The sequence below is a fragment of the Mytilus edulis genome, chromosome 11 (genome assembly GCF_963676685.1).
Source record: "Mytilus edulis chromosome 11, xbMytEdul2.2, whole genome shotgun sequence".
In the NCBI taxonomy this organism is placed as follows: domain Eukaryota; kingdom Metazoa; phylum Mollusca; class Bivalvia; order Mytilida; family Mytilidae; genus Mytilus; species Mytilus edulis.
The window spans coordinates 83464093-83490884 of record NC_092354.1 but is presented as its reverse complement, the minus strand read 5'-3'; the positions used below and the strand labels follow the sequence as shown (position 1 = coordinate 83490884).

Sequence of the window (26792 nt, the reverse complement as noted above, 5' to 3'; positions counted from 1 at the left end):
TAGAGTCCATGTTTTCCTGTACATATTACAACTTCCGGTTTATCGGCGCTATGTTTTGATTTAGAAATGACATTGGATATGAAAAACAACGTATTCTGGTCAAATTTTGGTAAATGTGCATTCTACATGTATTAACGAAAAATTTTCATTTCAAAGGAAAAACGAGCATAAGGTTTGCAATGTTGAATTTTAGATGAGATGTAAAAGTCCAAATTAAAAAAAGTGTTCGTGTCATAACATGTTTCCCCTGTGTCGTTTTTCTTCTTCTTCTTTAAGTTTTCCAGTTTTCCATCTGAATAAAGATGATTAATAACTGGTGCATACGTGGCCTATTTATTAAAATTAAGTTATATTTACAAACAGTGCAAAGAACAGATGTAGTGATTAAAACTATGTACATGAGATGAAGTTTTTTAAATAATAGTGGAGAGAACAGCATATGTTAGCTGATCTCTGAAAGAGTCGACTGTCTGTGTATTTACTACTATGGTTGGTAAACGATTCCATTGAGTTATTGTGTATGGGTAGAATGAAAATCTGTACGAGTCTTTTGCTGTATAAATATGTCTGAAGGTGTGAGAATGATGTTTTCTGGTTCTTGAGTCTGATGGAATGAGAATTGTGCTAGATGGTATAGCAACAAGTTGATGTGTGATCTTGTACATCATAACCAGTCGTGCACGCAGTCTGCGTTGTGTCAAAATAGGCCAGTTTAGTGTGTTCAGCATGTTTGATACACTACTAGTATTATGATACCTGTTGCAGGCATACCGAGCAGCTCGCCTTTGGACCATCTCTATCTTTGAAATAGATTCTGAAGTGTGGGGGTCCCAAACTGAGCAAGAGTATTCGAGTTTGGGACGGACAAGTGCTTGGTATGCCTGGCTCTTGATGTTTTGGTTTGATGTTTTCAGATTTCTTCGAAGGAAGCCGAGAGTTTTGTTGGCCTTTGATATATTGTCATCTATGTGTTTGTCCCATTTAAGGTTTGATTGTAATGTGATGCCTAAGTACTTAGCAGATGTAACAGATTCTAGTATATGATTGTGGAGAGTGTAATTATGTTTTAAAGGTTGACGTTTAGTTGTTACAGAGAGAACATTACACTTGTCTGGGTGGAAGGCCATCAGCCAGTCCTCTTCCCATTTTGCAGCTGCGTCAAGGTCAGCTTGCAGTTTTAGGCAGTCACTCTGGGATTTAACTGGCATGTATAAGATACTGTCATCAGCAAATAGTCTTAGTTTGCTATGTGTAAGGTAGTCTGGAAGGTCGTTGATATACGCCAAGAATAAGACAGGACCTAAGACAGTACCTTGAGGAACCCCAGAGGTGACTGGGACTGTGCTCGATGATCTTCCATCCAGAACAACTGTCTGGGTTCGATCAGAGAGAAATGCAGAGATCCAATTTAAAGTGTTTCCATTAATGCCAAAATAGTGTAATTTGTATAGTAAGTGACGATGCGGAACTTTATCAAAGGCTTTCGCAAAGTCCATTATTACAAGGTCTGTTTGTGTATTTGAATTGTTTGTGGATTGAAGTTCTTGAATGAAGGAGAGAAGTTGTGTCTCACAAGAACGAGAGTGCCGAAAGCCATGTTGAAGGTCGTACAAGATGTTATTTGATTCGAGATGTTTCATAATGTGTGATGTTACTATGTGTTCCATTAACTTGCAGCAAATACAAGTTAATGAAATAGGTCTATAATTGACCGGTTTATGCTTATCCCCTTTTTTATATGCTGGTGCGACTCTAGCGTGTTTCCAGTCGTTAGGTGTAATACCAGTGTTGTATGATTTGTTAAAGATTAAGCATAGTATTGGTGCAATTTCTGTCTTCATTTCTTTCAGTAAGCGGCCACTGATGTTATCTGGGCCGGTGGCTTTATGTGGGTTGATCTTATTTAAGAGTTTTTCGATCCCATTTGGTGTTATATGTAATTCGCTGATATTAGGATGTGAACTGATGCCTTTGTTTGGTATTGGGTCATCTGTAACTGGGGTAAATACAGATTGAAATTGTTCGTTTAAGAGATTTGCTTTCTCTGTGGCGTCTGTAATGATGTTGCCGTCTTTCTTTAGTGCAGAGATACCAGATTTGTCAGTTCTTATTGACTTAATGTATTGAAAGAGTTTCTTAGGTTTGCTCTGATTTTGTATTTGAATGTCTGGTTCATTAATTGGAAGATCACAGTCATATAAGTTTTTCAATATATTCCCAGTAGGCTTTCCTTTGATCTTTTTGTACCTGAGCTTTCATCTTTTTATATTTCTCCGTGTATTTGCTGTTTTTTCGCTTTTTGTAAAGTTTGTTTTTCTTGTTAATTTGTCGTCTTAATTTATCAGATATCCACGGTAATCGATGTTTGTTTCGTAGAATTTTTGATGGAATGTGTTTTTCGACAGAGCTGATGAGTTTGGTTTTAAATAGTTCCCATAGCTCATTGGTGTTAAGAGAATCATAGTTGTCAATGATTGATTTGTAGATGGTACTTATGTCAAGTTTAATTTCGTCCCAGTTGGCTTTGTTATACTTGTATACTTTTTGTGGGGTTTCTCTTATTCTCTTAAGCCAGATGTCTGCTTCGGCATATAGACAATATCATGGTCGCTTGAACCTATTGGTGGTAGTGTGGTTACTTTGTTGATGTATGTTGGGTTATTAATCATTATTAGATCTAGTATGCGATCATTTCTTGTTGGTGTATTGACAACTTGATGTAGGTTTGTGTCATTCATTATATCTAAGAGATTTTGGTGAAGTTGTATGTCAGGTTTGCCTGGTATTGTGCTTGATGTTGACCAATCAATATGTCCCAAGTTAAAATCACCCCCCACAATAATAGATGCATTTGATTGACTATTGATACGATTTAGAGATTGATGGAGTTGCTCTAGTGACAAACCTGTATCAGATGGTGGTCTGTAATAGGATGATATTAAGATGTTTTTTGAGCCAGCAATATTGATTTCTGCCCAGACTACTTCACATTCAGTTTCTAGTTCTTTTACCTCTGAACTTATGAATTCTTTTGTAATTGCTATAAGTACACCCCCATAGCTTTGGTTGTTGGTACTTGGTGCCCTGTCATTGCGATACACATTATATAAATCTGATGGAAAGTACTCATAAGTCTCTACATCAACTTAATTTGAGAATACTTCTATATCCTTTCTATTTTGTTTTGACAAATCCTTTCATTCTGTAAACGCATTGAATTAGGCAGATGATAATGTAAAAATATAGCATGATACAGCTCAGTACAAGCACAGGAGTTTCAAGGGAAGCTCTACTGTGAGTGATGGTCAAGATTAGCATATTTATACACCGTTATTGCTAAGATTTCAAACTCCTGCAGTACAAGTCAAATCAAGACCTGTAGAAAAAGTCAAATCGACACCTACTTAAATCAGCATCTTGTCAAATCAGCACCTAGATTTGAAGTCAATTTGGCATCAGATTACTATTTGATTAAATTAAATAATTCTAAAATTTATTTACACAGTGGAGACCCTGAAGTCTGCATGGCTGGTAATACCATGCATTAGCAGATTTGGTCACATCAACAAAGTAACACATGACACAAATGAAATCATTCTTGTTATTGTTTTAGCCTTCCGAAGGGATAAAAAAGAATAAAATTGTATATTTATTGTTGTAGACATCAACAAAGTAACACATGACACAAATGAAATCATTCTTGTTATTGTTTTAGCCTTCCGAAGGGATAAAAAAGAATAAAATTGTACATTGTATATTTATTGTTGTACATTGTAGATATGGACAGTAGTGGGGAATCTGCTGATGCTTACATACCAGGTAATGTATATTTTTATGCCCCCGCTGTAGCGGAGGGGGCATTAAGTTTTACCCTTGTGTTGTCTGTCTGTACACATATAGGTCCATATATATATGTCCCAAAATTGGTTTCCGTTCCCTTAACTGAGTTTTCCTCAACCAAATGTTATGAAACTTATATACAATGCTTATTATTGCAAAACAACTTCAAAATCTGTTAAAAAAGAAACGAAAATCCAGTACTTAACGTAATGTTTCCCATTTTGGTTCTGTTGTAGTGTTGTTAGGTATTTTAGTTGTGATGTTATTGAAGTTATGACGTCATATTCAATGAAAACTAAGAAACACTATCATCAGGTAATATTTTTTCATATCAAAGAATAATTGAAAATGAAATTGTGTTTCTTCCTACGGTCCTATATTTTTTTTTACAATGTCAAATGTGATGTCACTTTGTGCGTTGAGGCTTTGGCTAACTTGGCTGTGTATTTTTATGTCCTCAGGATTCTTTCTAAGGTGAGTCCATGAGTACTGGATTCACTTTTTTCAAAACTGGTGAGTCCACAGAAGCAGCAAGATTGAAATTATTTGTATAAACTGCTCTGTTCATGCTGTTAGGCCATGGAGACTAAAATATTACATTATATTGCAATAGAATATTTTCTTCTTTCTGTTGGACTCATCATGGCCAAAAATGATGAGTCCCTGGACTCGCCTTTAAAAATTCTTAGTGAGAACCCTATGACAGTGCTGGATTAGTTTTTTTTTTATGTAATCTATCCATTTTTATTCTGTAGACAGTAGTTAGTCACCACTTCGGTTTTATATTATACATGTTATATATAGTCATTGTACATGTTGTATAAAATTTACTGTTTGCAAGAGTATGAATTATTCTAAATGATAAGGATGTTCTTATCCCAGGCAGAAAACCCTAGCCGTATTGGACACAACTTTTTGGAGTTTTTGGTCCTAAGTGCTTCTCAATTTTATACTTGTTTTGGTTTTCAAACTTTTTTCATCTGAGCTTCACTGGTTAGTCTTGTGTGGAGGAAACGCACCTCTGGCATATTAAATTTTAAACCTGGTACCTTTTGTTAACTACATGTATCATTCGTGTGTTTTTCTGTCTTATATTTATATTTATATATACGTCATGTATGTTCTCATATTTATTTGTATTGTAGTCCTGTCATGTAATTTTGTCATTTTAATATTATATTTATAATTGCCATAATAGTGGGAGGTTTGGCATGCCACAAAACCAGGTTCAACCCATCATTTTTTTCTAAAAAATGTCCAGTACTAAGTCAGGAAAATGGCCATTGTTATATTATAGTTTGTTTCTGTGTGTGTTACATTTTAATGTTGTCATGGTTGTGTTAACGTTTCTGTGGTGTCATTGTTCTCCTCTTATATTTGATGCATTTCCCTCAGTTTTAGTTTGTAACCAGGATTTGGTTTTTTTTCTCTATCGTTATATGAGTTTTGAACAGCAGTATACTTCCATGACTACTGTTGCCTTTATTTACTAGACGGATAAATATATATTTTACTCAAAGTCTCATTACAAAGAGACTGGAAGAAGGAAGCAGATTTCTATGCAAATGCTGGAAAATAAAAAAGTCTGAAAAAAAAGTTCACAATTTTGAGTTCATTAATAGTAGAATGATTTTTTTTATGGGATTTTTTTTTTTTTTTTTTTTTAATTTTCTAAAGTAACAGGGGATAAGGTCCCCTTATTATTACAAAATCATGAGTATGTTTTATATTTTTAGGTCTTTCTAAAAAAGGAAACCGACGTCCTCGTATCAGATGTAAGAAGACATTAGAAATAAAACCAAAGATTCCTTTAAAGCAGCCTCAGGTTGAGACCTACACACCAAGGATGAAACAAATGGTAATTTATTAAAATCCTTGAAGTAAACTGCTTGTAACGCTTAAAATACATTGAAAAAAAAATCTTCAAAAACTATGATAATGCTTAACATTTGTCAAGTTCAAAACCCAAAACACAGAAAACAGAATGTCAGTAATGTTTATCTTGATTCTTCTAACAGTTGTCTAGTTCATGATTTATAAAATTTTATCGTTTAATAACATGAGCAACATGAAGGGTGCCACATGTGGAGCAGTATCAGCTTATCCTTCTGGAGCATGTGAGATCACCCCCAGTTTTTCGTGTTGCTTAGTATTTAGTTTTCTATGTTGTGTCTTCTGCAATATTATTTGTCTGTTTGTCTTTTTTATTGTTAGGCATGGCGTTTTCAGTTTATTTTTGATCTATGAGTTTGACTGTCCCTCTGGTATCTTTCTTCCTTCTTTTCGCTTGTTTTGTAGTTTTTGAAATCATCTTTTGTTCTTTTAATAGAGCACACCCTACAATTAAAAGTGGCAAAACATTAAAAATACAGTAAAGCAACTATTTTCAGCTTGCGATTTATTTTATTGACTTTTGTTAGCACACCAATTTGTACAAAATAACAAACATAAATCTTGAATTAGTAAAACACAGATCTTCATTATATAATATATATATATATATATATGTGTGTAAATACTTAAAGAATTTAAGAAAATCATGTAAATTAATCACTGGGAAGTCAACGAGAAATTTTGTAGCACAAAATCAAGTATCAGTGAAAATAAGTTTGTTCACACAAAACTGTTCAGCTGCATAGAGTTTATGTTAAAATATTATTACAAATAGAAATAAGAAGATGTGGTATGATTGCCAATAATACAATTCTCTGTCCAAGTCACAATGAGTAAGTAAAAAATTAAATATCAAAGTATGGTCTTCAACACAGAATCTTGGTTTGCACTGAATACAGTGAATAGCAAGCAATAAAGGGCCTTTAAACCATCAAACGGAAAAACCAAGGGTCTATTAATTATCTATATAAAAGGTTGAAACAAGAAACACTTCTGAACCAAATTAACAAACTTCAACCACTGAACAACAGCTTCCTGACTAAGGACAGGTGAAAACAAATGCAGCTGTTTTGAATGTTTTAACAGGTGCCAACCTTCACCCTAACCTAAAATGTATGATTTTGTGTATTGTAGTCTTCCTGTAGTTCAGATGACACCTTGGAGAGTAGAATGAACAAGGAAAACAAAAGACAGACAAATAGAGTTTCTCTGAAAGACCTGTGTGCTGAAGATAAAAAGAGAGTTGCCAATCTGATTAAGGAGCTTGCAAGGTAATGTGAAGATAGAGTATTTCTGACACAGGTGTACTGAAATAAAGAGATGGACCAAAGTAAATAATATGTTTTTCACACCCATACACATGTGATTTAAACTCTTTTATTTCTGTTTTTCTGAGAGAGGTGTGCTGACATAAAATGAGATGGGTCAAAGTAAATAATATGTATTTCACACCCGTACACATGTGATTTAAACTCTTTTATTTGTGTTTTTCTGAGAGAGGTGTGCTGACATAAAAAGAGATGGGTCAAAGTAAATAATATGTTTTTCACACCCATACACATGTGATCTAAACTTTTTTATTTCCCTTTTTAAATTTTAATTAACAAAAAAAGTGTACTAGTTCAGTAATGATCATCTGGCCCCTAAACAAAAAAGTGTACTTATTCAGTAATGATCAGCTGGCCCCTAAACAAAAAAAGTGTACTAGTTCAGTAATGATCAGCTGGCCTCTAAACAAAAAAAGTGTACTACAATGTAGTTCAGTAATGATCAGCTGGCCCCTAAACAAAAAAGTGTACTAGTTCAGTAATGATCAGCTGGCCCCTAAACAAAAAAGTGTACTAATTCAGTAATGATCAGCTGGCCCCTAAACAAACAAGTGTACTTGTTCAGTAATGATCAGCTGGCCCCTAAACAAAAAAGTGTACTAGTTCAGTAATGATCAGCTGGCCCCTAAACAAAAAAGTGTACTAGTTCAGTAATGATCAGCTGGCCCCTAAACAAAAAAGTGTACTAATTCAGTAATGATCAGCTGGCCCCTAAACAAAAAAGTGTACATGTTCAGTAATAATGAAGTCATACTAATCTCTGAAATATATACAAGAATCTAAAATTAAAAATCCTATACGGCTTACAAATGCCAGTAGCTCCTGACAGGTGCTAAAACATGGTGGGGTTATAAATTACTTAATGCATGGACATTGTATTGTAAAAAAACATATTTATTGAACAGAAGTACAGTGTAACCTGCCTAATCCTACACCTAAGTATTCCAACATCCTGCTTTGGCTGCACATTTTCATGGTCCCAAAATATGTCTATCCTTCCAGAAAAAACCTGAGTATTCCGACACCCTGCTTAAGTCTTACGTTTCAACAAAATTATTAAAATTGCTATATTATGGAGCCAAAATTGGGTCTTACTGGGCCTCTTCCATTGTATAATTCTTATGCAGAGTAGTATTTAAAAAAATGGTCAGGTGTGGCATTGAAAGTTCACAGAATTATCCTGCAAAATAAATTAGTAGGCTCCACAAGGTTTTGGTCATAACTTGTGTTTCTTGTTATATTTAGGGTTGGAGATGAAAAAGAGAAATATCTTGGACAATTAAAAGAGGAGAGAGAAAACTTTGAGGTGCAGGTTTTAAACTTGGTGCAGCAGCAGGAACAGGCACTGAAGGAAAGAGAGGGTATGTTTATGGAAAATTGACCCCATTCCTTCCCTTACAATGTATATATATCAGAATTTGGAATATTGAAGCCTTAAAAACTGGTTACCGTAATCTTATAATGGGGTCTAAGCGTGATGAGGGATTGCCGATTTTTTGTAAGGGCGACATGTGAAAGTCAAATTATTGTGCCGTGAAAACGGGAAATGAAGTCTAGCAGGACACAGAAAATTACAAAAAAAAATTAGAATTGCTTACATACATAGTGTAAGGGGGATACGGGAATCTAACAAAACAATAAGCGGGATCCGGGATAAAAAAAAACCAATGAGACCCCCATGCAACTGCTTGTTGATATCTATGCAAACATTTAAATGCATGGAGTCCAAAAAATCAAAAACAAAGGATTAAGATGAAGTTAAATAAGGAACTGAAAAAAACATTCTTTACAAAAAAATTATGTTGAACTTTTACAGAAGTACAAGAAAGATTATTTCAATGTCACGAACTGTTATCTAAATATCAGGAGCAGATCCTAGAAAAGGAAGAGAAACTGAATGAATCACTCAGGGAACAAGAGGTAAGTCACATGACTTAATCACATGACTTAATGAACCACTCAGGGAACAAGAGGTTAATCACATGACTTAATGAATCACTCAGGGAACAAGATGTTGGTCACATGATTTAATCACATGACTTAATGAATCACCCAGGGAACAAGAGGTTAGTCACATGATTTAATCACATGACTTAATGAATCACTCAGGGAACAAGAGGTTGGTCACATGACTTAAATCACATGACTTAATGAATCACTCAGGGAACAAGAGGTTGGTCACATGATTTAATCACATGACTTAATGAATCACCCAGGGAACAAGAGGTTAGTCACATGACTTAATGAATCACTCAGGGAACAAGAGGTTGGTCACATGATTAAATCACATGACTTAATGAATCTCTCAGGGAACAAGAGGTTAGTCACATGATTTAATCACATGACTTAATCAATCACTCAGGGAACAAGAGGTTGGTCACAGGACTTAAATCACATGACTTAATGAATCACTCAGGGAACAAGAGGTTGGTCACATGATTTAATCACATGACTTAATGAATCACCCAGGGAACAAGAGGTTAGTCACATGACTTAATGAATCACCCAGGGAACAAGAGGTTAGTCACATGACTTAATGAATCTCTTAGGGAACAAGAGGTTAGTCACATTATTTAATCACATGACTTAATGAATCACACAGGGAACAAGAGGTTAGTTACATGACTTAATGAATCACTCAGGGAACAAGAGGTTGGTCACATGATTAAATCACATGACTTAATGAATCACTCAGGGAACAAGAGGTTAGTCACATGATTTCATCACATGACTTAATGAATCACTCAGGGAACAAGAGGTTGGTCACATGAATTAATCACATGACTTAATAAAAGACTCAGGGAACAAGAGGTTAGTGACATGATTTAATCACATGACTTAATGAATCACTTAGTGAACAAGAGGTTAGTCACATGATTTAATCTCATGACTTAATGAATCACCCAGGGAACAAGAGGTTAGTCACATGACTTAATGAATCACTCAGGGAACAAGAGGTTGGTCACATGATTAAATCACATGACTTAATGAATCTCTCAGGGAACAAGAGGTTAGTCACATGATTTAATCACATGACTTAATCAATCACTCAGGGAACAAGAGGTTGGTCACAGGACTTAAATCACATGACTTAATGAATCACTCAGGGACAGGGATGATTCTACTATATAGTTTAGGGCCGCTTAGCGGCCCTCAATTCCTATAGCGGCCCCGAAAAAAATGGGTAAAAATAAATTCCCAATTGAGAAAAAAAAAATATTTCCGGAAATTTTTCCGTTTTTGACTTAGGCAATTACAATTTTCCAGCATTTCTCATCAAAGCGTGTTAAAAGCCTAATAAGAATAATGTCAACGGAAGATTGTTAAGATAAGGTAAATGAGCATATTGTTGTAAGTTTTCTTTCAAAAGTTTAAGAGAAGTTTTTCACTACATTTGGTCTCGTAATTTTAAAGCAGAGTGAGACCTTATAGTTAGAATATCATAAATTTGACAAAAAAATGTTACATGGGAGTATTCAATCTCGTAAAAGCAGATCGCCCAGCAGGTCGATTACAGATGCTTTTTGCCATAATGGGTCTCGTAAAAGCAGACCTTGGCAGGGAGCAAAACTTATTAATTTTGACAATACCTTTGATAAATTTAATGTGCGTCGATCTCGTAAAGGTAGTCCGATATTATTCTGACGCCCAACGGTTGTTTAGCCAGACAAGCTGGGCCGTGTGACCAGCTTGTCTGGCTAAACAGCCGTTGGACGTCGAGTTATTTCGGACTATTGTCAAAGCAGATCGATTAACAGAACTCGTTATCAAATATATTTATGAAAAATATAAATAAGTATTTCTGTCAAAAGTCCGACTGTCTAGGCATTTTAGAATAAAGGACGACATAAACAAATCAATGAAGGATAGAAAAAAAACTCAACTCAATGTTCGGGTTAGTATTTTAAGAAGATACAATGCTATTGGGCACAGAAAAAAATTATTGTTTCTTCATGGAGAATTAAACTTAATCAATATTAAATAAATACAGAATTTACTCTTTTTTGTAGTCTAGATGAAAATGATATGAATAGTGGAAATTATCCAAACAATTAAAATTTGAAAACAAATTATTATGGTTCAATGTTTAAATTTTATTGTCCCTTAGGGTTACACCTAGGGTAAAACTATGACAACCTCCCATATAATTTTATCAGCAACAAAATTGCCAAAAATATCTTACCAAAATAAGACTTAAACCATTGTAAATGCTTTCGTGAATTCAACAGAACTTATGTGCTAGTCCAATTTGAAATTAATTTCAAGCAATGTCAATTTATAAAGATGACTAGTTGTTGTATGACCAATGGATATTTTTATTTGCTATATGTAAAAAGGTTACCATAGCTAAGATGCAAACTACTAAAAGAAGTACAATAAACTTCATGTACATGTAACAACTTTAGTTTTACTCGTCCCAATCGAATGTCAGAATGTCAAGCGATCTGGTAATCATGATATATTTATATACTATTATTTGATAATCCGCTGAGTAGCTCCATCAGGATTATTCAAAATGTTACAACTTCTTACAGCAGTCATTGTATATATAAATATAGGTAAAACTTGATACATTTTCCGTTTTTACAGGAAAATAGTGTTAATTCATCATAGATTTTATGCCGGAAAAAAAATCCCAATTGCATGAAAATTCCCAATTTTGATAGTCAAGGGACCCATTTGAAAACACCTGGAATCACCCCTGCAGGGAACAAGAGGTTGGTCACATGATTTAATCACATGACTTAATGAATCACCCAGGGAACAAGAGGTTAGTCACATGACTTAATGAATCACTCAGGGAACAAGAGGTTGGTCACATGATTAAATCACATGACTTAATGAATCTCTCAGGGAACAAGAGGTTAGTCACATGACTTAATCACATGACTTAATCAATCACTCAGGGAACAAGAGGTTAGTCACATGATTTCATCACATGACTTAATGAATCACTCAGGGAACAAGAGGTTAGTCACATGAATTAATCACATGACTTAATAAAAGACTCAGGGAACAAGAGGTTAGTGACATGATTTAATCACATGACTTAATGAATCACTTAGGGAACAAGAGGTTAGTCACATGATTTAATCTCATGACTTAATGAATCACTCAGGGAACAAGAGGTTATACACATGATTTAATCACATGACTTAATGAATCACTCAGGGAACAAGAGGTTAGTCACATGATTTAATCACATGTCTTAATGAATCACTCAGGGAACAAGAGGTTAGTCACATGATTTAATCACATGTCTTAATGAATCACTCAGGGAACAAGAGGTTAGTCACATGATTTAATCACATGTCTTAATGAATCACTCAGGGAACATGGGGTTAGTCACATGATTTAATCTCATGACTTAATAAAAGAATCAGGGAACAAGAGGTTAGTGACATGATTTAATCACATGACTTAATGAATCACTTAGGGAACAAGAGGTTAGTCACATGATTTAATCACATGTCTTAATGAATCACTCAGGGAACATGGGGTTAGTCACATGATTTAATCTCATGACTTAATGAATCACTCAGGGAACAAGATGTTAGTCACATGATTTAGTCACATGAATTAATAAAAGACTCAGGGAACAATAGGTTAGTCACATGATTTAATCACATGACTTGATGAATCACTTAGGGAACAAGAGGTTGGTCACATGATTTAATCACATGACTTAATGAATCACTCAGAGAACAACAGGTTAGTCACATGATTTAATCTAATGACTTAATGAATCACTCAGGGAACAAGGGGTTAGTCACATGATTTAATCACATGACTTAAAGAATCACTCAGGGAACAAGAGGTTAGTCACATGATTTAATCACATGAATTAATGAATCACTCAGGGAACAAGGGGTTAGTCACATGATTTAATCACATGACTTAATGAATCACTCAGGGAACAAGAGGTTAGTCACATGATTTAATCACATGACTTAATGAATCACTCAGGGAACAAGGGGTTGGTCACACGATTTAATCACATGACTTAATGAATCACTCAGGGAACAAGAGGTTAGTCACATGATTTAATCACATGACTTAATGAATCACTCAGGCCAAGTTCGGATGGAACTAGAGTTCTGACTAGAGTTCCATATGAACGGTAAATAATTTTGAAGAGTAAGGTCTCTAGATTACCAGAAGTACAAGGCCCCTACTCTGAATATGTTTACATTCAAATTTGATTGGATTGACGTCATAACATCCGGGATATCGAGTCGATCTCTAGGAACCCTGCCACAACCAGGGTTCCTCGAGTGTTAATGGCGGAAAAGCTTTATCCAATCATAACAGGTGTTATATATGACCATGTCAATTCAATCTACTCTAGATATCCATCCGAACTTGGCCAAAGGGAACAAGATGTTAGTCACATGATTTAATCACATGAATTAATAAAAGACTGGGGGAACAAGAGGTTAGTCACATGATTTAATCACATGACTTAATGAATCACTTAGGGAACAAGAGGTTAGTGACATGATTTAATCACATGACTTAATGAATCACTCAGGGAACAAGATGGTAGTCACATGATTTAATCACATGACTTAATGAATCACTTAGGGAACAAGAGGTTAGTGACATGATTTAATCACATGACTTAATGAATCACTTTATTATTTACATGTGCAAATTATTTAGATGTTTCTTCAGGAGACATGACCTAATACATGATAGGGGTTTGATAAAGCCTTTGTAACCTCTTTAAGATATCATCACAGCTGACTAATATATCAAGCATGATTGTCATTCATTGTATTACACATGTTATTTACTTGTATCTACAACTAAGTATTTATAAATCATTTATTTTACTTTAGCTCTCACCTGGTTTGACTCAGCATCCATTCCGACTCATAAAGAATGGTCAAAGTTCTCCATTCAGTCAGAGGTCATTGTCTCCTGCCTCCTACCAAGGGAGATCACCCAGGACTCAACCGATGGAGCGTAGATTCAGTCGGGAGGAGGTCAAAGCAAGAGTAGAAAGGCCAGTCACGTCCATGATAGATAAAGAAATAGCCATGCACAAATCTTATGAGGTCCCTAGTACTATCATAGGAGAACCAACCAATCATCGAAGAGAACCGTTAAAATCCACCCTTCCTAGAAACTTCAGGGACCCCATTATGTCCAGTACGCACAAAAGTATGGAAATTCATCCATACATCACTGAATCACAAGATTTAATTCCCCTTATACCAGATACAAGTCCAAGGTCATCTAGAAGTCAAACACCAAGAAGTTCAAGGCTGGATGCACAACAGAAAAATAAGGTACAAAAAACTGCAAGGAATTAATAAAATGCCCTTGGAAATATTAAATTTGTTGAAATTGGCCTTGTTAGCTCTCTTACAAGAACAATTCCTGAAAGATTTTTTTAAAACTTATACTTTATCAGCAATATCTCAGACAAGTTTTATAATGATGGACTATCAAATTTTCTTAAAGAGTTATACCCCTTGGAAATATAAAATGTGACACCTTGGGGATATTGGAACTCTGTTCTGTTATTAATTTTAGAAAACACACATTTTATAAGACACAGTGACCAACACTAAGGAAAATCATGCTTTATATTCAGGAGAATATGGGACTCTTTTGATTCTTTTTCATGAATTTCAATTGAGATCTATCTATAAAGATTCTTTTTTATTATAGATATAGTACTGCCATTATTTTTTTATATAAAGCAACACAAACTTGGTAATAAAAAATCAGATTTTTCCCTACCTAATGTGATAAACACCTATCGTAGCAAAATTTGAGGTAACCATTAAATTTATCAAATATTTCACTGACCTTATATCAAATACATTCAAAGTTAAATAACAGTTGAACAAAATTTAAAGTTGGTTAGTTTGTGTTACTGAAAAGCTGTGTTGATGTTAACTTCCCATTTTTTTCAGAGAAAATTTGTACTTTATTTTGCCTTTTTAACATTTTTTACTAGAGTTTCACTGATCATTCTTTTGTAAACAAACATCTGGCTAACAAACTCTTACGTTTGGTATATAACATCTGGCGTACAAAATCTTAAGTCTGGTATTTAGGATGATTTTATGATAAACATCAGGGGTGGTGTTCTCGAAGCTATTCTAGGATTAGGACGTGTCCTAAGACCATCTCATGACAAGTCTTTGTCCTAAGTCGTGTTCTCGAATCTCTCTTAATTTAGGATATATCACATTGTCTTAACTTTAGAACACCTAATTAGGTGTCTTTATAAGATCATCATGTCTTCATCCTAACATTGTGCATGCTTTTTTCTCATTTTTTTCCTTGAAGATGAACATGACATGAAACGCTTCATCGGTTATTTACCCCGTATAAAGAAATTATATGCATGATTTTAAAATTAAATTCTGTGTTTTACGATTAAACAATGACACTACAAATATTCTCATTTCAAATCAAGTTGTTTTCGCAATCCTTTTTTATTTTCTTTATAAATAAATTTGAAATCATACAATTTATTAAATACATGTAATTGTAAAAAAAAATATTAATTGGTTTCATCTTTAATAAATGTTTTATCAAATAACTACTTTAACTATTTAAATTTTGCAAATAGGATATGTTTAGGAAGTCCTTACATAAGATGCGTCTGAGATAGCTTCTAGACACAACTTAAGAGTGTCCTAAGTTGATCCCTTAGTTCAATGACTTAGATAGAATCTAAGGATACTTTCGAGAACACCATCCATGGCGTACAAAATCTTAAGTCTGGTAATTAGGATTATTTTGTAATAAACATCTGATTTTGCTTAAAATATAATTTGTTTCTATAAGTAAAATGCATTGCTTTTAAATATTATAATTATTTTTGTTTAATAGCCTCGATCAGTTGTTATGATTTCTGAAAATCATGGAGTACAGGTAATATTGTTGTCACAGCAATTTTTGTACTAGAATTTCATCAATGTTCTTATTTTGCAACATTCAGAAAAATTTCATTTAAATCCTTTACAAATGCCAAATACTGCAAATTTACTTTATAATTCAGTACTATTTCAGCCCAAGAAATATTTAACTATGGTTGGCAATGAATTTTTGGGGAAATATTTATGTTATTTGTGAATTGCTTGGTCCAAGAAATTCTCCATTTAGATTTTGGTCACAGTCCATTTTACTTTAATATCTATGTTTATAATCATTGAGTATGTATGAAATATCTGCCACTGGACATTAAGCAAAAGACATTTATTCATGTGCGCTCTTAACAATTTTTTTAGGATATTTCACCAAAAATAAATAAAATAACAGTCTTTATTTCCTATAATTTTTAAAGTTGTTGAAATTTGTTTTTGTAAAGAGTAAAAAGTAAATAAGTAAGGTAAAAAAAAGTTATAGAAGCCATGAAAATCTGCATGTTACAATGTATACAAAGTTGTCTGGTGTTGGAGGCAGTAAATTAGAATGCTTTAAGGTTAAACCTATACTTTAGGGATTATTTGGGACTTTTTCTTGACACCTTTTGTGTGGTAGGCAGTAAATGAGAATGCTGTGAGGTTAAAGCTATACTTTAGGGATTATTTGGGACTTTTTCTTGACACCTTTTGTGTGGTAGGCAGTAAATGAGAATGCTGTGAGGTTAAAGTAATACTTTAGGGATTATTTGGGACTTTTTCTTGACACCTTTTGTGTGGTAGGCTAAATGAGAATGCTGTGAGGTTAAACCTATACTTTAGGGATTATTTGGGACTTTTTCTTGACACCTTATGTGTGGTTTAACTTTGTTTGCTTGAAGGTCTTATATAGAAAAATTTCGTAAAACACTTAATAGCGATATTTTTGCATATTTGACAAAAACACAAAGAAATAAATAAGATTTTGTTCATGAAAAGATAAAGTTTCCTTTATGACCATGGTATTTATCATAACACTTGAAAACTGAAAAAAATACATTTGTAGGATTTTAAGACTACAGTGTAAGTTGGGGAAGTTACATACATATAAATATAAACCACAATTCTGAACACCATGAATTTAATGTACAATGTAGTTAGTTTATACACTGGGTATTCATCACATTGTTTTTGGCTGGTTGCAGATTGATTTGTAATTCACTTCCACATTGTTTACATTGTTACTTGATTCTTTTGATATGTTAGAGCAAAAATAGAACCTAGAAGGTAGATATACAAACGGAATTATTACAAAATATAAAAAAGAAGATGTGGTATAATTGCCAATGAGACAAAAGTCTTTTCATTTAAAGATTTCTGCATGCTACACTTCACAATGCTTCAGTCCACATGAATTTTTACTTTTTTCACCTGCTCACTGTCATGGAAGACAACTCATGTCCACTTTAATTTAACATGAGATTCAATTAACCATGGAATACAATATTTTTTCTTATTTTTCCAAGTTATATATATCATGTATATAGTGTAATCTATTGACAATATTCACTTTTTAGGTTGGTTTCAAAGACAAGTTGGAATCGGATGAGAATTTACAGTATTCCCCCAATCTCCATCAGAGTCACATAGGGGACAGAGAGTACATGAAATACTACAAAAAACTCAAACCAGGTCAACGGAAACGGGAACTACTGAGTCAAAGAGAAAAACTAATGGAGGAACAGAACAGGTTACAGGACGTGCTCCGTGAACAGGAGAGACAATTACAAGACAGACAAAAACAGTTGATTGAAAAACGAAAAATGCAACATGAGAGGATAAATTCATTGGAAGAAAAAATAGCACTAGGCCAACAGGAGGACGGCAGTGTGTTTAATGGAAGGGTAGATAAGTTAGACTTTGACAAGCCTTTGAGTGAAGTAGATGAGGATGATATACCCAATGAAGCAGCTGACATGGTAGAACAAGGTAAATGCATGATCAGGGCTACTTCCTGTATTACATCAGGAAAGCAGCTGACATGGTAGAACAAGGTAAATGCATGATCAGGGCTACTTCCTGTATTACATTAGGAAAGCAGGGTTGAGTTCAATATCGTAGCAGCTACGTAGCGGCTATGTAGCTGCTATGTAGCTGCTATCAATATCTATGTAGCAGCTAGTCTTTAGCTACACGTTCAATAGTCAAAATCTACGTAGCCACTACAATATTGAATGCGGCCCAGTTGACATGGTAGAACAATGTAGAATAAGGTATATGCATGATCAGGGCTACTTCCTGTATTACATCAAAAGCAGCTGACATGGTAGAATAAGGTATATGCATGATCAGGGAATTTCCTGTATTACATCAGGATAATAATAATATTAAAGATAACTGCAAATAGTCAGGTCGTACGACTAGAAATAAGATTTATCTCTCAACCTCACTGTCTGTCCATCACTACTCCTATGTGAATAACATAAAGATGTGGTTTGATTGACAATGAGACTGTTATCCAGAAGAGGCCAAATGAAACAAAGCAGAGAACATATTTAATAAGGACAGCGGCAGATCCAGCAATTTTAAAAGGCGGGGGGGGGGGGGGGGGGGTCCCAACCCAGGACAAAGGGGGGTTTCAACTATATGTCCCCATTCAAATGCATTGATCATCCAAAAAAGGGGGCTTCCACCCCGGAACCCTCCCCCTGGATCTGCTAGGATCTGATCTCCTGTTTTATACATTTAGGTTGCTCATTATTTTTTTTAGATCTAAATTGATTTGTTTTTAAATGTTTAAAGAAATAAACTTGCGTGTAGGATTCTCATAATTATTTTTTACAGGTGAGAAGGCAATGAAGGGATCGAACTCTCTAGTCATTCTGATCAGCAACGGGAAAATTATCACAATCAACAAGTAACATTCTTAATATTTTGTGTGTTTTCCAGGGAGAATTTCACGCCATTCCATCGCCACTTCACCCCTACCTCGTACCCCTCCTACAGCAGAAAAAGGTACCAGTATATCTAGAATAGAATGTTCTGTCCAAGCTAACATTCCTATCACCCCTCCTAGAGTTGATATTGGAACCAGCATCAGTAGAATGGAATATCCCAACCTAGCAGACGACATCCTACACACCCCTTCTAGATATGATGTTGGTACAAGTATTTCTAGAGTGTTACAGCCCAGTAACTATGATGATCAGCTAACACCTACCAAAAGGGATGTAAACAAATTTATTGATAAAATGACAGAGGTCACATCAAATCTGGCTTCCATGAGTCCAGGGTAAGCATTAAGGTCACATCAAATCTGGCTTCCATGAGTCCAGGGTAAGCATTAAGGTCACATCAAATCTGGCTTCCATGAGTCCAGGGTAAGGATGTCAAATGTTTACTAAGCTGTGATGGATTTTGACTGAATAGAAAACCTCTTTATGACCCCCTGGTCTTGAGATCATAAAAATTAGGTATTATAATCACACTCATTCATGTTCATCTTGTTCCAACTTTGGTTTCCTGAATGTTTTATGCAATACAATAATGGTGTAAATAAAGGGGAATATGTCCCCTTTCTTGTTTGAAATATTTTAGAATCATGTCAAATGTTTACTAAGCTGTGATGGATTTTGACAGGAAAACCTCTTTATGACCCCCTAGTCTTGTAGTGCTCCCCCTTTGAAAAGGATGATATGTACTATCCTTTCATTTATTTTAAGAAATGATCAGACAAGATTACTATTTTACATCTATTTTTTATGTGCTTGTTGAATACAGAATGTATAATGATATACCAATATTCCTCAGTCTGTCAACACTTAGTATGATAACTCTAAGGAATTAATTTATGAAGGGTTGAAAATGGCCCTAAAAAATGATTATTTTTTTCTACTAAAAAAGATGAATACCACTGACAACAGTATACAAACCTAACATAGAAAACATTAACATTGACACTTCGGTGTTGACATGAATATCAATAATGTGGTCATTTTTATAAATTTCCTGTTTACAAAACTTTGAATTTTTGGAAAAACTAAGGATTTTCTTATCCCAGGCATAGATTACCTTAGCATTATTTGGCACAACTTTTTGGAATTTTGGATCCTCTATGCTCTTCAACTTTGTACTTGTTTGCTTTATAAATATTTTGATATGAGCGTCACTGATGAGTCTTATGTAGACGAAACGCGCATCTGGCATACTAAATTATAATCCTGGTACCTTTGATAACTATAACTAAGCCAAACCCTGCCAAAAACCAAGGGTGTTCTCTGGTGCTTCAGAAAGGTAAGCAGATCCTGCTCCATATGTGGCACCTGTTGTGTTACAAACCCTGCCAAAAACCAAGGGTGTCCTCAGGTGCTTCAGAAGGGTAAGCAGATCCTGCTCCATATGTGGCACCTGTTGTGTTACAAACCCTGCCAAAAACCAAGGGTGTCCTCAGGTGCTTCAGAAGGGTAAGCAGATCCTGCTCAATATGTGGCACCTGTTGTGTTACAAACCCTGCCAAAAACCAAGGGTGTCCTCAGGTGCTTCAGAAGGGTAAGCAGATCCTGCTCCATATGTGGCACCTGTTGTGTTACAAACCCTGCCAAAAACCAAGGGGGTCCTCAGGTGCTTCAGAAGGGTTAGCAGATCCTGCTCCATATGTGGCACCTGTTGTGTTACAAACCCTGCCAAAAACCAAGGGTGTCCTCAGGTGCTTCAGAAGTGTAAGCAGATCCTGCTCAATATGTGGCACCTGTTGTGTTACAAACCCTGCCAAAAACCAAAGGTGTCCTCAGGTGCATCAGAAGGGTAAGCAGATCCTGCTCCATATGTGGCAGCTGTTGTGTTACAAACCCTGCCAAAAACCAAGGGTGTTCTCATGTGCTTCAGAAGGGTAAACAGATCCTGCTCAATATGTGGCACCTGTTGTGTTACAAACCCTGCCAAAAACCAAGGGTGTCCTCAGGTGCTTCAGAAGGGTTAGCAGATCCTGCTCAATATGTGGCACCTGTTGTGTTACAAACCCTGCCAAAAACCAAGGGTGTCCTCAGGTGCTTCAGAAGGGTAAGCAGATCCTGCTCCATATGTGGCACCTGTTGTGTTACAAACCCTGACAAAAACCAAGGGTGTCCTCAGGTGCTTCAGAAAGGTAAGCAGATCCTGCTCCATATGTGGCACCTGTTGTGTTACAAACCCTGCCAAAAACCAAGGGTGTCCTCAGGTGCTTCAGAAAGGTAAGCAGATCCTGCTCCATATGTGGCACCTGTTGTGTTACAAACCCTGCCAAAAACCAAGGGTGTCCTCAGGTGCTTCAGAAGGGTAAGCAGGTCATGCTCCATATGTGGCACCTGTTGTGTTACAACTGCCAAAAACCAAGGGTGTTCTCAGGTGCTTCAGAAGGGTAAGCAGGTCCTGCTCCATATGTGGCACCTGTTGTGTTACAAACCCTGCCAAAAACCCAAGGGTGTCCTCAGGTGCTTCAGAAGGGTAAGCAGATCCTGCTCCATATGTGGCACCTGTTGTGTTACAAACCCTGCCAAAAACCAAGGGTGTCCTCAGGTGCTTCAGAAAGGTAAGCAGATCCTGCTCCATATGTGGCACCTGTTGTGTTACAAACCCTGCCAAAAACCAAGGGGGTCCTCAGGTGCTTCAGAAAGGTAAGCAGATCCTGCTCCATATGTGGCACCTGTTGTGTTACAAACCCTGCCAAAAACCAAGGGTGTCCTCAGGTGCTTCAGAAGGGTAAGCAGATCCTGCTCCATATGTGGCACCTGTTGTGTTACAAACCCTGCCAAAAACCAAGGGGGTCCTCAGGTGCTTCAGAAGGGTAAGCAGATCCTGCTCCATATGTGGCACCTGTTGTGTTACAAACCCTGACAAAAACCAAGGGGGTCCTCAGGTGCTTCAGAAGGGTAAGCAGATCCTGCTCCATATGTGGCACCTGTTGTGTTACAAACCCTGCCAAAAACAAAGGGTGTCCTCAGGTGCTTCAGAAGGGTAAGCAGATCCTGCTCCATATGTGGCACCTGTTGTGTTACAAACCCTGCCAAAAACCAAGGGTGTCCTCAGGTGCTTCAGAAGGGTAAGCAGATCCTGCTCCATATGTGGCACCTGTTGTGTTACAAACCCTGCCAAAAACCAAGGGTGTCCTCAGGTGCTTCAGAAAGGTAAGCAGATCCTTCTCCATATGTGGCACCTGTTGTGTGGTACAAACCCTGCCAAAAACCAAGGGTGTCCTCAGGTGCTTCAAAAAGGTAAGCAGATCCTGCTCCATATGTGGCACCTGTTGTGTTACAAACCCTGCCAAAAACCAAGGGTGTCCTCAGGTGCTTTAGAAGGGTAAGCAGGTCCTGCTCCATATGTGGCACCTGTTGTGTTACAAACCCTGCCAAAAACAAAGGGTGTCCTCAGGTGCTTCAGAAAGGTAAGCAGATCCTGCTCCATATGTGGCACCTGTTGTGTGGTACAAACCCTGCCAAAAACCAAGGGTGTCCTCAGGTGCTTCAGAAAGGTAAGCAGATCCTGCTCCATATGTGGCACCTGTTGTGTGGTACAAACCCTGCCAAAAACCAAGGGTGTCCTCAGGTGCTTCAGAAAGGTAAGCAGATCCTGCTCCATATGTGGCAAATGTTGTGTTACAAACCCTGCCAAAAACCAAGGGTGTCCTCAGGTGCTTCAGAAGGGAAAGCAGGTCCTGCTCCATATGTGGCACCTGTTGTGTTACAAACCCTGCCAAAAACCAAGGGTGTCCTCAGGTGCTTAAGAAGGGTAAGCAGGTCCTGCTCCATATGTGGCACCTGTTGTGTTACAAACCCTGCCAAAAACCAAGGGTGTCCTCAGGTGCTTCAGAAAGGTAAGCAGGTCCTGCTCCATATGTGGCACCTGTTGTGTTACAAACCCTGTCAAAAACAAAGGGTGTCCTCAGGTGCTTCAGAAGGGTAAGCAGATCCTGCTCCATATGTGGCACCTGTTGTTTTACAAACCCTGCCAAAAACCAAGGGTGTCCTCAGGTGCTTCAGAAAGGTAAGCAGATCCTGCTCCATATGTGGCACCTGTTGTTTTACAAACCCTGCCAAAAACCAAGGGTGTCCTCAGGTGCTTCAGAAAGGTAAGCAGATCCTGCTCCATATGTGGCACCTGTTGTGTTACAAACCCTGCCAAAAACCAAGGGTGTCCTCAGGTGCTTCAGAAGGGTAAGCAGGTCCTGCTCCATATGTGGCACCTGTTGTGTTACAAACCCTGCCAAAAACCAAGGGTGTCCTCAGGTGCTTCAGAAGGGTAAGCAGATCCTGCTCCATATGTGGCACCTGTTGTGTGGTACAAACCCTGCCAAAAACCAAGGGTGTCCTCAGGTGCTTCAGAAAGGTAAGCAGATCCTGCTCCATATGTGGCACCTGTTGTGTGGTACAAACCCTGCCAAAAACCAAGGGTGTCCTCAGGTGCTTCAGAAAGGTAAGCAGATCCTGCTCCATATGTGGCAAATGTTGTGTTACAAACCCTGCCAAAAACCAAGGGTGTCCTCAGGTGCTTCAGAAGGGAAAGCAGGTCCTGCTCCATATGTGGCACCTGTTGTGTTACAAACCCTGCCAAAAACCAAGGGTGTCCTCAGGTGCTTCAGAAGGGTAAGCAGGTCCTGCTCCATATGTGGCACCTGTTGTGTTACAAACCCTGCCAAAAACCAAGGGTGTCCTCAGGTGCTTCAGAAAGGTAAGCAGGTCCTGCTCCATATGTGGCACCTGTTGTGTTACAAACCATGTCAAAAACAAAGGGTGTCCTCAGGTGCTTCAGAAGGGTAAGCAGATCCTGCTCCATATGTGGCACCTGTTGTTTTACAAACCCTGCCAAAAACCAAGGGTGTCCTCAGGTGCTTCAGAAAGGTAAGCAGATCCTGCTCCATATGTGGCACCTGTTGTTTTACAAACCCTGCCAAAAACCAAGGGTGTCCTCAGGTGCTTCAGAAAGGTAAGCAGATCCTGCTCCATATGTGGCACCTGTTGTGTTACAAACCCTGCCAAAAACCAAGGGTGTCCTCAGGTGCTTCAGAAGGGTAAGCAGGTCCTGCTCCATATGTGGCACCTGTTGTGTTACAAACCCTGCCAAAAACCAAGGGTGTCCTCAGGTGCTTCAGAAGGGTAAGCAGATCCTGCTCCATATGTGGCACCTGTTGTGTTACAAACCCTGACAAAAACCAAGGGGGTCCTCAGGTGCTTCAGAAGGGTAAGCAGATTCTGCTCCATATGTAGCACCTGTTGTGGTACAAACCCTGCCAAAAACCAAGTGTGTCCTCAGGTGCTTCAGAAAGGTAAGCAGATCCTGCTCCATATGTGGCACCTGTTGTGTTACAAACCCTGACAAAAACCAAGGGTGTCCTCAGGTGCTTCAGAAAGGTAAGCAGATCCTGCTCCATATGTGGCACCTGTTGTGTTACAAACCCTGCCAAAAACCAAGAGTGTCCTCAGGTGCTTCAGAAGGGTAAGCAGATCCTGCTCCATATGTGGCACCTGTTGTGTTACAAACCCTGCCACAAACCAAGGGTGTCCTCAGGTGCTTCAGAAGGGTAAGCAGATCCTGCTCCATATGTGGCACCTGTTGTGTTACAAACCCTGCCAAAAACCAAGGGTGTCCTCAGGTGCTTCAGAAGGGTAAGCAGATCCTGCTCCATATGTGGCACCTGTTGTGTTACAAACCCTGCCAAAAACAAAGGGTGTCCTCAGGTGCTTCAGAAGGGTAAGCAGATCCTGCTCCATATGTGGCACCTGTTGTGTTACAAACCCTGCCAAAAACCAAGGGTGTCCTCGGGTGCTTCAGAAGAGTAAGCAGATCCTGCTCCATATGTGGCACCTGTTGTGTTACAAACCCTGCCAAAAACAAAGGGTGTCCTCAGGTGCTTCAGAAGGGTAAGCAGATCCTGCTCAATATGTGGCACCTGTTGTGTTACAAACCCTGCCAAAAACCAAGGGTGTCCTCAGGTGCTTCAGAAAGGTAAGCAGATCCTGCTCCATATGTGGCACCTGTTGTGTTACAAACCCTACCAAAAACCAAGGGTGTCCTCAGGTGCTTCAGAAGGGTAAGCAGATCCTGCTCCATATGTGGCACCTGTTGTGTTACAAACCCTGCCAAAAACCAAGGGTGTCCTCAGGTGCTTCAGAAGGGTAAGCAGATCCTGCTCCATATGTGGCACCTGTTGTGTGGTACAAACCCTGCCAAAAACCAAGGGTGTCCTCAGGTGCTTCAGAAGGGTAAGCAGATCCTGCTCCATATGTGGCACCTGTTGTGTTACAAACCCTGCCAAAAACCAAGGGTGTCCTCAGGTGCTTCAGAAAGGTAAGCAGATCCTGCTCCATATGTGGCACCTGTTGTGTGGTACAAACCCTGCCAAAAACCAAGGGTGTCCTCAGGTGCTTCAGAAAGGTAAGCAGATCCTGCTCCATATGTGGCACCTGTTGTGTTACAAACCCTGCCAAAAACCAAGGGTGTCCTCAGGTGCTTCAGAAGGGTAAGCAGATCCTGCTCCATATGTGGCACCTGTTGTGTGGTACAAACCCTGCCAAAAACCAAGGGTGTCCTCAGGTGCTTCAGAAAGGTAAGCAGATCCTGCTCCATATGTGGCACCTGTTGTGTTACAAACCCTGCCAAAAACCAAGGGTGTCCTCAGGTGCTTCAGAAAGGTAAGCAGATCCTGCTCCATATGTGGCACCTGTTGTGTTACAAACCCTGCCAAAAACCAAGGGTGTCCTCAGGTGCTTCAGAAAGGTAAGCAGATCCTGCTCCATATGTGGCACCTGTTGTGTTACAAACCCTGCCAAAAACCAAGGGTGTCCTCAGGTGCTTCAGAAGGTAAGCAGATCCTGCTCCATATGTGGCACCTGTTGTGTTACAAACCCTGCCAAAAACCAAGGGTGTCCTCAGGTGCTTCAGAAAGGTAAGCAGATCCTGCTCCATATGTGGCACCTGTTGTGTGGTACAAACCCTGCCAAAAACCAAGGGTGTCCTCAGGTGCTTCAGAAGGGTAAGCAGATCCTGCTCCATATGTGGCACCTGTTGTGTTACAAACCCTGCCAAAAACCAAGGGTGTCCTCAGGTGCTTCAGAAAGGTAAGCAGATCCTGCTCCATATGTGGCACCTGTTGTGTTACAAACCCTGCCAAAAACCAAGGGTGTCCTCAGGTGCTTCAGAAAGGTAAGCAGATCCTGCTCTATATGTGGCACCCGTTGTGTTACTTTTATATGTATATGTACAAACTGAGTTATATAAAGTCTGATATAATAAGTTACACAATTGACCCTAAAATCAAAATTTTAGCAATCTATGATTTCATGTTGTCTTCATCTTGGTTTAACTTTGTGATTTCCTGAATGTGTTATTCAAAATAATGGGGTTAAGCAAGGGGTAACATGCCCCCTTTCTTGTTTGCAATATTGTTAAATGATTTGGAGTTTGTTTTACAGACAAATAACTGTAAAGGCCTTTTCTCAGTCACAGATCGATGAAATATAATATAATTGATGTGATTTTTTCCCATATTCTAACTTTAATTCATAAGTCTAAAACACTTAACTCCAAAACACTGTAAATTCAGAAATTATTGTGTGCATTTATTATTGCGATTTTGTCATTTTAGACTAAAATGCGATTTTAATTTTTGCGATTTTGAGAAAAAAATCCTGTTTGACTCATATAATAAATTTCTAATTGCGAGTTTTAATTATTGCAATGATAACCCTGTCCCATTTTTCGCAATAATAAAAACATCGCAATAATTTCTGAATTTACAGTATATGGTTTTTTCACAGGTCTCCTGGTGTTAGTAGACAGGGTAATTTGCCCTTACCTGCCAATAGAGGACGAAGTAATTTATCACCTGCTGTAA

At 37.7% G+C, this 26792-nt stretch overlaps 1 protein-coding gene across 1 annotated transcript; it reads left to right on the top strand.

Annotated features, from left to right (window-relative positions):
* Positions 1-4: 4 nt before the first annotated feature.
* LOC139496449 (protein hinderin-like) lies at positions 5-26788 on the top strand (the record flags this gene model as incomplete). Its single annotated transcript, XM_071285065.1, is given in 10 exon segments — positions 5-109; positions 3778-3819; positions 5577-5698; positions 6868-7004; positions 8307-8422; positions 8878-8981; positions 13904-14356; positions 17506-17917; positions 18878-19220; positions 26716-26788. Coding segments are annotated over 10 exon segments (1845 nt in total), but the record flags the coding sequence as incomplete, so codon positions are not given.
* Between the last annotated feature and the right edge of the window lie 4 nt (positions 26789-26792).